At 44.9% G+C, this 14,524-nt stretch overlaps 1 protein-coding gene across 1 annotated transcript in view; it reads right to left on the bottom strand.

Moving 5' to 3' along the window:
* FGF12 (fibroblast growth factor 12) overlaps window positions 1–13,979 on the bottom strand; it is a 241,538-nt gene extending 227,559 nt beyond the window's left edge. Inside the window, exons 1-2 of the mRNA XM_075418080.1 lie at window positions 13,900–13,979; window positions 13,628–13,792 (exon numbers count right to left, since the gene is read on the bottom strand). Coding sequence (XP_075274195.1) covers window positions 13,628–13,640 — 13 coding nt within the window. The 5' untranslated portion in view covers window positions 13,641–13,792; window positions 13,900–13,979. The remainder of the gene's footprint in view (window positions 1–13,627; window positions 13,793–13,899) is intronic.
* Between the last annotated feature and the right edge of the window lie 545 nt (window positions 13,980–14,524).

The raw sequence follows: 14,524 nt of genomic DNA, 5'->3' as shown, positions 1-14,524 counted from the left end.
GGTTACTATAATAATTTTATAAGAGATGTAGATTTTAAAATTAAGAGTCTGACTATATGCAAGATTAATAACATTTTCATAGCTCTGCAAAGTTTCTCTGATATGTAAAACTATAAAATATTTTATGTAAGCGAAATGCCTCTTATACTCAAGAACTTAGATCCCACCTGAAAGTGCATATCAATCAGGCCTTATCAGTAGGAAAATATTAGAATCATCTTTTAGACAGAAGTCTAGTGTATCCTGCAAAATGGTGCAAACAAATGAACAAGTCCTTCAGTTATAGCTAATAGAAACGTTACACATGGAGTATCAAATGTGAAGAGGGCAGTGGTGCACACTGGCATTCGATCACATGCACTTGTAACTTCATTACCATTCAAGGTAATTTCCATCCGCTGGTTCTCAAAGCAAAGCAACCACAAAGCAGTTATAGGATCCCAATCTTCTGCCATCCCAGTGAATGTGAGACTAAAGCAGGTATTGGAGCTGACAGCACAGGAGGACAAAAAGATATTATGAAATGCCAGATGATTAGTAATTGTAACAAAAAAGTGACAATTACATGGACTACTACTACAGTCCATTCATCCTTGTTTTTATAAGAACATCCCTCTGGGATACAGCACACAGATCAGTCTATAGGATGCAGCTCACTGTTATAGAAACAGTTCTCAGACCTCTATTTTTTTTTGGAGCGCTTTCTGCATCACTGTCTTTAGTAAGCATAAGATAATGGCCTTTGTCTGAGGCACAGAAGGGAGATTACCATATCATACCCACATCAAGCTGCTGCCTAAACATACAGGCCTGACAACGCTAAGAGGAAAAGGCACAGAAGACAACAACATGTTACAACTGTAATCACCTGGAAGGGAAAAAAAACAAAAAAAAACCCAACAAAAAAGAACAGAGCTTTCTAATGTCCTTGCCTATCCAGCCAAACAGATCAGATGTGCTTTCATCCTTCTACAATTTTTGACCACCATTTATGATGCTGCAGCACTACTGTATGTCTCCAGGCCTGACGCTATTCTCTTACCTCCTGTTATTAAACACTACTGTTCTATTGCTGAAAAACTATTAGGATCCATCACCCAATAAAACAACTGGTAAACTTTAACTTTGCCAGTCATGGTGGTAGCTGGCATGGGATGCTCCAGTTAAACTCACCTGAGATTCAGAGCACCTTTGAGCTATGAACTTCAGAAAAAGGAAGAGAGGGAAGTAAACAGCACTACATCAGGCTAGAGGAAAACAGTTGCTTTAGTAGTAAAATGGCTCAAAACCTTTCATATGAGCAGGAGAAAACAAAACATCAGTGTACCCTGGTTTCAGGGCTGTGTCACCTTACCAATCTTCATACCATTCAGCAGCACAGAGGGGGTTTAAAAGTGATTTCAACACACGAAAATTCAGAGATAGGATTTAACCCAGAAATCCTGCTGCTCTCTACTATCTTCTTCCATATCACCAACAATATCTTCTTCCAAAGCCCGTCAAGCTCCCTGGCCAACAACACAACATCAGTATCTGGATTCAGCTGCTCCCAGACTGCAAATGCTACCCAAGCAAGGTCTCAGCTCAGCAGGGTAGGACACCGAAACCACATTAGGTTCCTAATACAATTCCTGCATAAGGTAGTGAAGACTTGTCTCAATCCCAGAGCGTGCGCATAAACACATACTGCCCAAGCACCAGCCAACCTCCCATTTAAGAAAAATTAGAGCCATACTGACATGCAGTCCCCACGCACAGTAACTCCATTAACCAGAGATTTCTGTAGCCATTCTCCCACTGCAGAGTAGTCAGGAGGGGCTGAACCCAGGTGATTTACAAGCTGGTGTTCTGGACTTGGCACAGCTGGGTGAAACTCTGGCTCTCCATCCCCACAATTTTTGCCAGCAGGGGCTGAGCTGAGAGCCAAGGGGTTTCTTCTGCAGAGGAGCAGGAGCTGATTTATTGCCTCATATAGCCATAACTAGCCCCTCCAGGAACAGAACCAACACTCCAATTGGTCTTTCAGTGAAAAAGAAGGATCCAATACCAGACCCATCCAGGTTTGTCTTATATCAAGGGAGTTCACTGCCCATGTTTTGCTGCTTCCAGGCTGCTCTCTAATCATCTGGGGTCATAATTAGAGACAATCTGATTGCGTTTTTCCTCAAGGAGGTACATGAGCTTTGCAATTCGTTAGAGTCAGGGCATTCAGCAGCCACTGGCTGATAGCCACATCTTGGTCACTATTTCTGCTACCCTGCAGCATCACTATAAAAACGCATAGTTTATAGCTAGTGGTGCCAACTGGGGCTATTCTGGGACATGGGGTGAAAGATATGTGGTTCACAAACCAAGACAACACAATCTGCTTTGAGTGATGTTTTTTTGGTAAAGCTACAACACAATCCATCCAGGAAAGGCCACATCAGCCATCTTCATGAACTAGACATGAACTTTCACATGACCTTGGAAGGCATTTAAGCCAGAAACCATTGGCAAAGTATGTGCAGAACATTTGCAGCTGAGATTTCCATGGAAATATTTGGTATAGTCAGTTGCAATGCTTGCAGTTTCATGATGAGTTCTGTTGAAACGTCCTGGGGAATTCGACAGAAAAATATCAATTTCAAAGTTTAAAATGATTAATTTTAAAGTTTAAAATGAAGCATTACTGTTTGTTCTGTTTAAAATGTTTTTTATTCTTTAATTATTTTATTTTTTTCCAAATGAAATAATTTCAAAACAAATTCATGTTGCTTAGTACTGAAATACAGAATTTTTGAAAAGTAGAATATACAGACTTTCCTGGCTATGTGGCCCTCCTTCCCTGGCAAGGAGCACTGTTTCTTTTTTACACGGGAAGTTAAAATGGAAAGCTAGAAACAACCATTTTTCCCATCAACTTATCCTCCATACTTCAACAGATAGAAGAGCTACGATGTTGATTAGGGAAAAAATACAAGAACTAAAAACAATGATAAAGCTTTATGGTCCTTATGTACCTCCACCTGGCAAGGCCTTAAAAGCATCACATGAAATCCAAGCGCCTTTGAGAGATCAGAAAGAGCTGGCTTCTGTGATACCTCCTTACAAAAACAGCACACAGTGAAATTGTTTAGCTGAAAAACAGGAGTGTAATCTCTGTTGTGTTGTCCGTAATACCTCAGGTGCTGGCAAGCTCTCACAGATCCAAGGCAGGACCCATCAGTAAGTGCAGAGTCCAGGAAGCCCTTGACTGGCCTGAATGGTAAGAAGAAAATATTGGCTTCAATCCAGTTTGGCACAAAAACTTCAGGAAAGGGGATTTTCTGCAAAGTGGAAAATCTGATTTTTAGGCAGTTCTGTTGCAACCAGAAAGGAGAAGAGGCAGATGCTTGCATCAGTGTTCCTGACAGACAGTGGACAGCCCAGAAATGTTATATATTATACTTTGCTAGACCACTGACTACCCCTATGGCTGAACAGAAGTCCCTGACACTAAGAAGGACTGCCCACAGGCATATATTCTACAGGCGACAAAACCTTCAACACGTGAGGAGCCAAGGAGAAGAGCAATGCACTAAACACACCTCCTGCATGCCCCAGCCAGGCTTCAAGCACAAGTCTAGCTTACAGAGTTGATATGAAGCTACAGGGGAGGGACAGAAGTAGGACATACCCACCTACACAGTCCTTCCTAATGCTCTCCAAGCATACAGCCCACTACAGCCACTTTCAAGACAAGATTGAAAGCTGCATCCAGGGCATGCTGTGTTCAGATGACCAAATTGCTGTGCAGCTGCTGGGCAATAAACATGACTTCAAGAAGACAAGAGCAGTAAGATTACTGAGTATTATGCTCATGCAGAACGTGAGTTTAACTCACTCCAGTGGTAGTTATGCCAGCTTTAATGTTGCTGAGATTCAGCGAGACTTTTCCAGACTCACTGCTCCTGAAAAACTTTAAATAAAAAAGGAACTGCCTATGTTTTCATGTGTATAGCAGTATATCTATAAACAGGCCATCAATCCAAAAATTCCTACTGTTTGGCTGACTTGCACAGCACAGACCATTGCTTGCACTAGAAGTTCCCCATGCATGCAAAGCTCAGCACCAGCTCCAATACCCTGTTCTCCATTTCACAGAAAGCAGAACATGAGGCTAAACTCTGCACTCAGGTCCACTGTCATCAACCTTAGGGTGGTGCCACAGAAGGGACAATTTAATCAAAACCAATATTTCCGTACTATGTATAATTAAAATTTTAAACACATTCTGTTCTGTGTCTCTGTATACTGCCCACGGCTGCATGCTTGTGTTGCTTCAGTATGCCAGGCTTGTCCTCACTATTTCTAGGAATCTTCTAATCAAAGAAGGTGGTAAATTCAGCCCTAAGTTTTTGGTTGTTTTTTAAAAACACACACCCATTTCTTGCTGTTCCTGGATGCTGATTTTTTGGGAGGGGAATACACTATAAATACAGTTTAGGTAGGAAAGCCTGAAACATATGTTGCTGAGAGATTAATCATACAAGTAAAACTGAGAGGTAATTCTAGATATCTGGTACTATATTCAGTAGTAATGGCAGAGACATGTCTCTGCACACAGGCACTTGATATAAGTGTACTTCACAGTCATTTTTAAGATAGGATGGATATTCTGACTTCTGAAGATACTATATAGCAATTTTAATAGCAGTTACTAACACAAAAGCCTCAAAGCTACATAATTTGTGGCAATAAAGTAAATTGACTTCAAAGCAGCAGGAAGAAAGTCAAAGGTAAACAAGGTACAACTGCTTGTTATTTTAACATTCCCTCAAGCCAATATAAAATGACTTCTTCAAACCTCTACAACTTCTTAAGTAGTTAATGATCAAGGTCTAAAGACATTTAAATAGGTCTTACACCATTTAATCACTATTATTTCCATTGTGTTTTCAGTTAGCTAAGGTATTAAAGGCCTTTGTCTACTGACCAAATGAAGCATTTACCTACACAAGTCCAAATCCAGAAAAGCTCCACAGGCTTTATTTAAAATCTTGACTGGAAGAGGAGACTCAGGATAGTAATATTTTAACTTCTCTGCTGATATCTCCCTCACTTCTCATATGGCAACAACAAGGCTACAATTTGCAGTAGGTAATTTCTCCACTGGAACATGCTGATAGGAATAAAAAGTTTAAAAATTAACAGCTGACTTCATTAATGTAATTATTTGATAACATATGGCATTGGTTAACAGACAGTCTCAGAATACCAGGAGTACTGGTCAATACTAAAAGGGAATATGAATTTAAGGCTAGAAAATATCTCAAAAGCTCAGATTCAACCTTCAAAGCGATCAAATATGCTGGAAATATTACAGAAAGCAAGTTTTGCTGAGGAAGCTTATTCTACTGTCAACCCGGTTATGCTGCAATGGTTTGTTAGGTGTCACGTTACAAAATCTAAGTCTTCCTTTATGTACAAGAAATTTTTCTCCTCCATGTGCTGGATTCTACATTTTTCCTCATTTTGTTGTCTTTACTGCTGTTTCCCTCTTGCTTACAGTATGCTGGAGCCACTAGCATTTATAAGACTGAATCTGGGGCTATTCTAGAGTGACAGTGAAATTGATACTTTTGCATCATAGCAAGCACAGCATGTGCAACGATTCTCAAGCAAAGAATGAATTCATACTGTACATCTTTTCCTAGACAAAGTTCAGAAAACTAAGCTGAATCTCAAAATAATATCACCTGTGATGAAACTAAGTAATTGTGGACATCTGGAGTATTTTGGTGCCTTGTGTTTGTTTCTTCCCATTCTAAAGCCATTGCTGCAACATTCTTAACTGAAGGTCAGACGAGCATTATACTCACTAAAGGTCTCCCTCTAAATACACATTCAGGACTGTACATCAATAAAGGATGAAGCTCCAAGGGCTGTCCTTCAAGGCAGACGTTTATTCTCCTCCTGAGATTCATACAAGTTTGATCTTTCAGACTGCACAGCCACCTCTAATTTCCCCCTCACTCAATAAAGCATAGCCAAATTCCAGCCACAACATCGAGATCCAGCTCTTAAATGCCCCAGGTAATGATAAACACTCAGATATGAGAAGGGGGTACAGACCAGTATGTGAATAGGAAGAGTAAGAGGCAGGATACAGAATTCAGACCCAGTTTTAGAGTTCAGGCTCCTCAGTAGGGTCATGTTGGAGACCAACATCAGCTGGAAGAGATGTCAAGGTCTCTACACCAACGTTTGCTTGAGCAGGGACTATCAACAGTTGCGCATGCCCATCCTACCAATAACCCTTGTCTGGCTGGACTTGAAGAGAAAATTAAAAATAAAAACCAGGGATAGCACTTTATGTTGGAATAAGCAACGGCAGAAGAGATTCAGTGACCAGATATGCTTCGATCTTCCTCAAGAGGCCTTCTTTCTTGTGGGCCTCTTTTGGAGACAGCATTAAATTCAAGGAGAGTGTTGTTGCATTAATAATACATTCTCAGTGACTGAGAAGCAAGGCAACTTTCCCTCATTACACCAATAAAACATTCAACACTTCTGGCTTTTCTTCATAAATGCTCCAAGTATCTACGCCCAATAAATTAACCTTGCCTATTGAAGGCTGATGGTGGATAAAGCCAGTCTAAACCAGCTTTCAATGGAGGGATGAAACACAAGAGGAAGAAGCACAGCTCAAGAAAAACAGTTTTCCAAATTAGAAATGCTATTCCATACTTTCCTAATTTCTTGCTTTGCACATGCTATTAAAAATAGCAAGTAAAACGCCTTACTTCTGAAAGTACACATCCTGATGCATACACAGCCCTCCCTCGGCTGCGCGGCTCAAGGCATGCCGCAGTATTGCTCCTGCACTCTACTGAGCAGCCATCATCTCAAGCCACAAGATCTCTACTGAAACACGATGACACCATAAGTAGTTTAATTCAATCTGAAGAAAAAAGCCATAGCTTTCAATGTGTATCCTGCATAAGTATCAAATCATAAGGTTCATCCAAAGCTGGGACTCGACAGAAGAAACTCAATGAATTAGCACAATGATTTGTACTCTTCTTGAGTATAAAGAACACTTTGAAAAAGCAGGGATATAGGAACTACAACAAAGGAAACATACTTGTATCACTGACAGGAAAACAGTAAATTGTTCAATCATTTTAGTATAACAGCATTATTAAAATCTTTATACTTTGAGGGAAAGCATTAATTGTTATGCCCATCAGGAATATTTTTCATTGTCAAATTGCTTTTTACCATGCTAATAAACACCAAGCTTTGCATGTAAAAATTAATCATGCTATCTCATTTATAGGTCAAAAGACACAGACTAAAATAGTTTCTGCAATTCTCCCTAAATAACTAGCTTTTGCATATCAAGTTTTATGGCACATTAGAAATGAATGCAATTCAGACAGGATTTGAATAGCTGAGTAGATAGAGAGGGAAAGATAAGAGCAGATAAGGAAAATCTTGTGGTAAGTTAAGCCTTTTGAAAAAACCTGCTCAAAAAGATCAAGTTTCTTTTTTGAAATTTCTGGATGCTAAATGAACTAAGGATGAAACAGTTGTACGCAGGTCATTACTCAAAGTATCCACAGATTATGCTTCCAGCCACTGTACATATAAATGGTACATCAGAACAACTTAGAGCATTTAAAAAAAAAATCATTTTAAATTACTCCAGCATTTCATTCAGGCTAAATGCAACTTCCACAGCTCCCACGTAACTTGTGGAAGTGGGGTGGAGGAATTTGTCTGCTTCTTGGGTATTTTAATAATAGCCAGATGACTAAGTCCTTCTCTCATTTTTATAACATTTAAGCCTATTACTAGGGTCATCTTTCCTCTTTGTTTTAGTAACATGATGGGTCTGTAGGTATGAAGGAATATGAGCATGGCCACTTTTCCCTCCTCATCACGAGGCCCATTAGAGCACAGACGCTTTCCAGGGTACCATGTCTACTTTCCCCAGCATCAGGTAGGCTTGGGTCATCCTCTCATCCAGAAGTTGCAGATGCCTGCCCAAAGTATTTCAGCAGCTACCAACCAATGGTTAATAAAGATATTCGACTTATCTGCTCTTCTAGGTGGCAGCACATCGCCAAAGGTTTGTCCATTTGCTAGTCCCACACAGCAACCTGAGCTCTTACCATATTTGACCCCTCCCAGGACACAGTCATATTTGTGTTGTGTTTCGTATGATTTCTAATTTAAGAGGAACAGACATGTCATTTGCTCTCTGAAACGCATTACAGAAAAGCACGCATGCGGTGCCAACTTAGTGCCTTCCACTCCACTCCGCTCTTGCATCTTCAACAGAGATTGAGTCTGAGGCACAGGAGCAAAGCAATCTTCACAGCACCCCACCCCAGCCTCAGAGATAAGGTGTTAAGGTCAGGCAACCAAAGTGTTCCCCTGCTATACAGAAAGTTGGTAGCCATATGGAAATGCACAGCCTTGGGCATGGGTTAAATACTAATAAAGTCAGGCCATTTATTTACATCTCCAAACATGCTTCCCTGTGTCAAACTTCAAGCAGCCAGTTTGAAAACTGTTGGCCTCAGTAACATGCCCTGGATCTCCCATAACACATCACTGAAAGGCAGGGAGCATGCAGCTACCTTCTCAACAGGAAATGAGCTGCTTGGAGCAGGCTCTGGCCATCTTGACAGAGGTGTAAGCATCCCCCAAAAACGGGAACAGTTTCATAACAAGAGTGAGTGTGCCACTACTTGGTCTCCATTACAAAGAAGTAACCAACATGACTGTGTGACCCAGTCTTTACCAAAACAACGTGCATTACTTCACCACACACATTTAACAGTCTGTGCTGCAGACTCAACTCTAACAAATACACAACGTGTCAGGAAGGTGCACGATGAGGTGGTTTTGCCATGAGCATTCCAAACAGCTTCAGGACTCAAACTACAGCTGGGATCACCAATCTCTTTTCTTTGATCATTGAAGAAAGCCACAAAGGTGGGAACAGTGCACAGCAATCTCCAGAACTGCTTGTTCTCACTTGCCACCCTCTCTCACCTTGTCCACAAAGCCTGTCTGCAGTCCTAGCATTTATCAGCTCTCGGTGGGTTTTGATCACAAGTTCTTCAAGGTGAAGATTCTGTCCTTTACAGGCGTAGCACACAGCTGCGCAGAGAAAGCTGGCCCACGACACTGAGTCTGGCCAAGGAGGCTTCACAGCAGCTCCAGTGGGGAAAGATGGATCAAATCACCCTGCACATTCACATATCCACAAAACAACAGGATGCAAAGAGCTCAGACCTGTTTGCCAGTTCCACCAGGGGCAACTCTGTATCCATGGTAAACTGGGTGTTTCTACTGTTTTACAGGACCTTATTTAAAGGCTTGAACATTGCATGTCTACAAATGGCATTGTGGCTTTCCTGCAAAAGCAAAAAGCCTGCTCTCAGCCTTTTTGGCTGGAAAGAGAACATGACTCAGATAGCACCATCGTGGCGGCATCTGCCTGGGACAGTCACTCTGCATAGATGTCCTCTGCAGACGTCTCCTCAAAGCCCTGCTGCTTTGGGACTCCCCAGCAGAAGAGAGCTGTAAGATTAGTTCCCCTGTCTCCTACCACCCAGCCCTCTGAGCACAAGGGTGGTGCTCCTGAGGGAAGACCCACTGTATGAAGGATGTGTCTCCAACCTGACACCACTGCCCAACAGGACAGGACCATGGCTCAGAACACTGACAAGAGCACATCCAGGTGTCAGCAGAGCAGCCAACAACATCACTTTAGCTTTGCTGTCCCAGTAGACCAGCCAAATAGCTGATAAGAATGACTCCTGCTGTATTTCCCAGCTAACAGCATACATGCAGCTGTCAGCAGCCTGCCCTGTACTGAGGCAGCAAAACCTCACCAGGGCCACCAGTGCCCAGCACTGACCTCCTCCAGAGAGAACAGAGAGCACCAAGAGCTGGCTGGGCCCTTGCAACAGGATTCAGCACGGCAGCATGCCCCCTCCCCCATGCAACACTGACACATCAAGTACCCACTCCCCACCTCAGACAAGGTAAAAGTAGTAAAATATCTTTTCTCCCTCACTGCCAGGAAGGGATTTCCCTGCGTCTTCAGGATTACAGAACAGGGTGCAGCACTTTTGAAGGAAGGGAGCCCTCCCTGCAGCAAGGCCAGCCTGCAGTCCCTCTCTGCTCTGTGGAGAAGCCCAAGGATATGCTCCACACTGTGCATCTTGACTCTTGCTTGGCCGATTTCTTTCTGAGCCTCCGAGTCTGAACATCACCATGTGACATTTCTTCCCTTCTCTGCTAAGCATCTTTCTGACTGTGACTGAAGAACCTGGAAAATGACCAAGTATTCTTTAACCTCCACATTAACTATTGTTAGCTTTGGCAAAGCCCAGCTCCTGGGATGCCTGGAGTGGTATTGCTTACTGCTGCAGCCTACAGGAACTGCTGTAGTGGCGAGATTCAGAGAAGTTGGGATCAGGTAGCAGATGCAAAACAGAGTCCTCACCCGCCATGTCCTCCCTCCCCCCCATTGCCTAATGAGCTTTGGGAGCAGCGACAACTTTTAAGTTTCTCACTGCTGGAAAAGGTTTGGAGACAGTGAATGTGCCGAACAGAGTAAGTCAAAAAAGTTGCAAGTTAGATGAGGCCAAACGCTACTTTTAGACCAGCAAGATGCCGGTAACACTGCAGATCCACACAGCGCTACAGTTATTTATCTTTTAGGAGTCAGGAGGAGATAGAGGTGTTCGTCTCTAGCCAGGTTTGATTGTTGGAAGAAGGCACAGGCTGCACCACCACCTCCTCCTCCTCAGCCCACCCCAGGACCCTCCTTGCCTGCATGCTTACTGCAGCAGTCCTAACAACAGTGAAGCCCTTCGCCCTGCTCCGTGCTGCACAAAAACTAGGGTATGTCCTTCTCCCCTCACTCTTCTGAACAAGTCCAACCAGTGCAATCAGTTATGGCTGCTCTGAGCAGCATCAGAGATGCGCCTTCAGCCCTTTGTTTACAGAGGACTGCAGGCTTTACAAAGCATCACCACCAGCCACATTCAGACAACTAAGTTGTCCTGGGATGGCAAATCCTAGGCATAAACATCCACAGCAGTCACCACAGACAGCTGAATTCAGGGACGAGAAGGTAGATTTTGTTCAACAGACTACGTTGCTTAATACAGCACACGCTCTTCCCCAGTATCTGCATAACGCTGAGTTTGAAATGTTCTAAGATTTACACCAAGGAAGACTGAAGGTGTGGAAGAAGGGCTGCAGGAGGAAGCATTTAAAAAGCAAGGGATGACTTCAGAGAAACACTATATATGAGCAGCAGTCTCATAACACAGGACTTGCAATGCAGAGGCTTGATCAGTAACGAAAACAAAAAGTAAACAAGTCCCTAATCAGGCAATGCAGTTGCAAGTCCATCTAGGATTAGTCACAAAAGCTGAAGCTGTGAAGGGTTTGGGCTGGCTCATACCTTCCCTCTGGGGAGAAGTCCTGCATTGTGCCTCGCTATACACATACACAAAGTTCTCCTGTTCCAGCTGTGCACCATAGGCCTTCTCATGCTACTCAAACACTAAGCAAGTTTCAAGAACTACTTCAGTGCCAACACAACAGGATACCTGCCGTCAGCAGACTTCATCTGCCTTCTCATTTTCCCATTAAGACACCACAGTTGCTTGTGTATTCCCTTTAAGGCCATCTTTACTTTGTATCTCTCCCATTTCGGTGCCTCGATTTCTGCTGGTCTGCTCTGAACAGCCCTTTTTTCTGCACAGATAGAGGAAACCCAGAGAGCATTTGTTCCCCCTCTACCCCATCAAGGAAAGTATCTAGTAAGTGCAAACTGCGGAGAATTTTTTGCAAAAGATAACAGAGTAGTGAGTCTTGTGGTTGCCTCACCCCCTGATAACCCTTCCACCCAAGCCAAGAGCCCAGGAACACAGACTGCTGTGGAGCCCATCTTGCAACTAATGAACACAAGTACTGAAAGTCTGCCTTGTTCAGCTGCTCATTGCCCACTCGGGCAGTGACTGCATTGTAACAGTTGCTGTTTGCACAAGATGTGAATCAGGTATTGCTTTTCCCACCAGCTGGCTGGACCCTTTTTCTTTTCGTTACTGTAGATGTTGCCTTTCTACCCCCTGCAAAACTCCTCCAGCTACATGAGCTCCATGAGAAGTTCCACAGAGAGCTTTTTGCCTGCTTGTGGAGTGCATGACAAGGCACATAATTGTTATACTAAAGTCACAGTATATTTGTTTTGCATCAAGACACATACCAGTAGGACATGCAAAAAGGTAAAGGTGTTCCATCTCAGATTAACTGTGAAAACAGCGTGGATATCCGCCCTCCCCCCCAAAATACATAAATGAAGCCTAACATGACTGTTGTGAGCTTCTAATCCAAGTCAAGCCTTTGCAGATACACTTTTTTTAAAAGGTACTTACCTGTCCTCAAGTGCTGGTAATTCTATTGATCACTGCCCACGAGAAACTGTATTTTATAGGACATGCTGCCTCCATAGGATTGAAATAGCTTCCTTCCTTAATCAGCATATAATCAGATATTCCCACACAGGAGAACTATAGCCCTGATTGACAAGATAGTTACAAAAATAAACCTGAGGTTTAAATATAGCTTGCTTGGCTCCCTAGAAGGTATGTAGTATTGTGTTATACAAGTCTACCATCATTTTCCTTGAATTAATATAGTCCATATTCTCCCACTGCCTCGAGCTCTATCAGATAAACAGCTACCTGATTTGTGTTATACAGGAGAGTTGGCAGCTAGGGTTAGGTGGGAATGGCAACTAGCCTTTGCTCTGCATGGACTAGAATACCATCAATATTTCATTGGCAATTAACACAAACAGATTTTGAGTTCATCTACCAGTTGAATGTGTGATATCTGATGCAATTGTAGAGGTAGAGAGGTAAATAAACGTGCAGGACTATATAGCTACATATGGAAACACAAGATATATGCCCAACAAGAGGGGTTCTATTTGGGTGAGATCTACGTCTCCTTGTACGCAAATACGCAAGCTAGGCATACAATATTAAACGATTTCCTCTTTCTAGGGTGGATAGTTCAACACTACAATACTCATTGCATTTCTCCCAATCTATCAGGATGTTCTGATGTGTTAAATATGCAATGTAATGAGGGCAGAGCTCTATAGCCCTGTTCTCCTCGTTTCAGAAAAAAAAATTGAGATTTTTTTTTTTAGAAAGCTAGTCTAATTACGAAATGCTTTTCATCTCTTAAAAACCTCCTCATTGCTGCCTGACTAAAAAGCCTGGGACAGACCTCATATTTATTATGCAAATCCTTAGCATTAAGAAAACAAATCACCAACTAACATCTGTCTCGCCCTCAAGAAAAAATAAATAAATTTTTAAAACCCCACAAAAAACCCCCAACCAAACCCGCCCTCCACCACGCTCCGCTGCGCAGCTGGCGGAATCCCACCCTCCGGGGCGGGCAGGGACGCGGCTCCCCGAGCCCGCTGCTGCAATGGACCCACCACAGCGGCACGGCACGGCGCGGCGGCTCCCGGCCCCGCTCCGCGCTCCCAGCCCGGCCACTGCGGTCCTTCCGCCGCACCCCCCCCAGCCGCCCCCCCCTCCCGCCTCACCTTTCCCTTCCATCGCGGAGCCTTGCGAGCGCCGGGAAGTTGCCGGGAAGTTGTCGGAAGACGCGCTCCCTCTGCTCAAGCCTGCGAGCCCCGAGAGCCCGGCGGGCAGAGCCGGCCGCCGCTGCCTGCTCCGCGGTGGGGACCGGCGCCGTCACGGCCTCGGAGCTGCAAGCAAGCAACCACCGCGGGAGAGGGCGTGAGCCCCGCGCCGCCCCGCTCCATCCCGCCCCCCCCCCCCCCATCCCCCGGCGGCGGGGCCGCGGCGCGGTTACCTGGCGCGGGCGGGAGCTGTCCCTGGCCGAGCGGTGCTGCGGGGGCGAGTGGCTCCGCGGCCCGCCGCGCTGCCTGGCGCCGCCCGCATGCGCGCCCCGCCCGCGCCCCGCCTCCGCCGCCCGCACCGCGGCACCGCCGGGCGCCCGGGCTGCGGGCTCCGCTAGGACCGGGCCGCCCCCGGACCCGCTCCCCCCCGCCGCCGGGTTACGCAACGCGGGGGGGCACGAACACCCGTGTAGCGATTGCGGGAGTCCTGCGGGAGTCCTCCTTCCCGAGCCGGGCACGCCAGGCATCTCCGGGGCGCGCGGAGGCGGAACGCATCCCGGCTGTTCTCTGCGGGGGGTGCAGGACCGCACGCGGTTCGAGGCGAAGACCCGGACCCCGACGCTCACGCCGGGCAGGTCGGAGGGACCTCTCCGCTCACCCTCCCCTCCCCGCACGCCCGGTGAGCCAGACCGAGCCCACGCCACTCGCAGCAACCGAGCAGGTCTCTGGGGAGATGCTCAGCCTCAGGTTCAGTCAGGCCTTTGCCGGATGCGTTGTTTCAAGATTAATTACGCTGATTCATAAAACATCCACCTCACAGCTAGTTTGCACTTCTCGGCTTTTGCACCCAGACACTGC

The sequence above is a fragment of the Opisthocomus hoazin genome, chromosome 4 (genome assembly GCF_030867145.1).
Source record: "Opisthocomus hoazin isolate bOpiHoa1 chromosome 4, bOpiHoa1.hap1, whole genome shotgun sequence".
Classification (NCBI taxonomy): Eukaryota; Metazoa; Chordata; class Aves; order Opisthocomiformes; family Opisthocomidae; genus Opisthocomus; species Opisthocomus hoazin.
The sequence above is the reverse complement of the archived record's forward strand: the minus strand, read 5'-3'. Positions and strand labels throughout refer to the sequence as shown.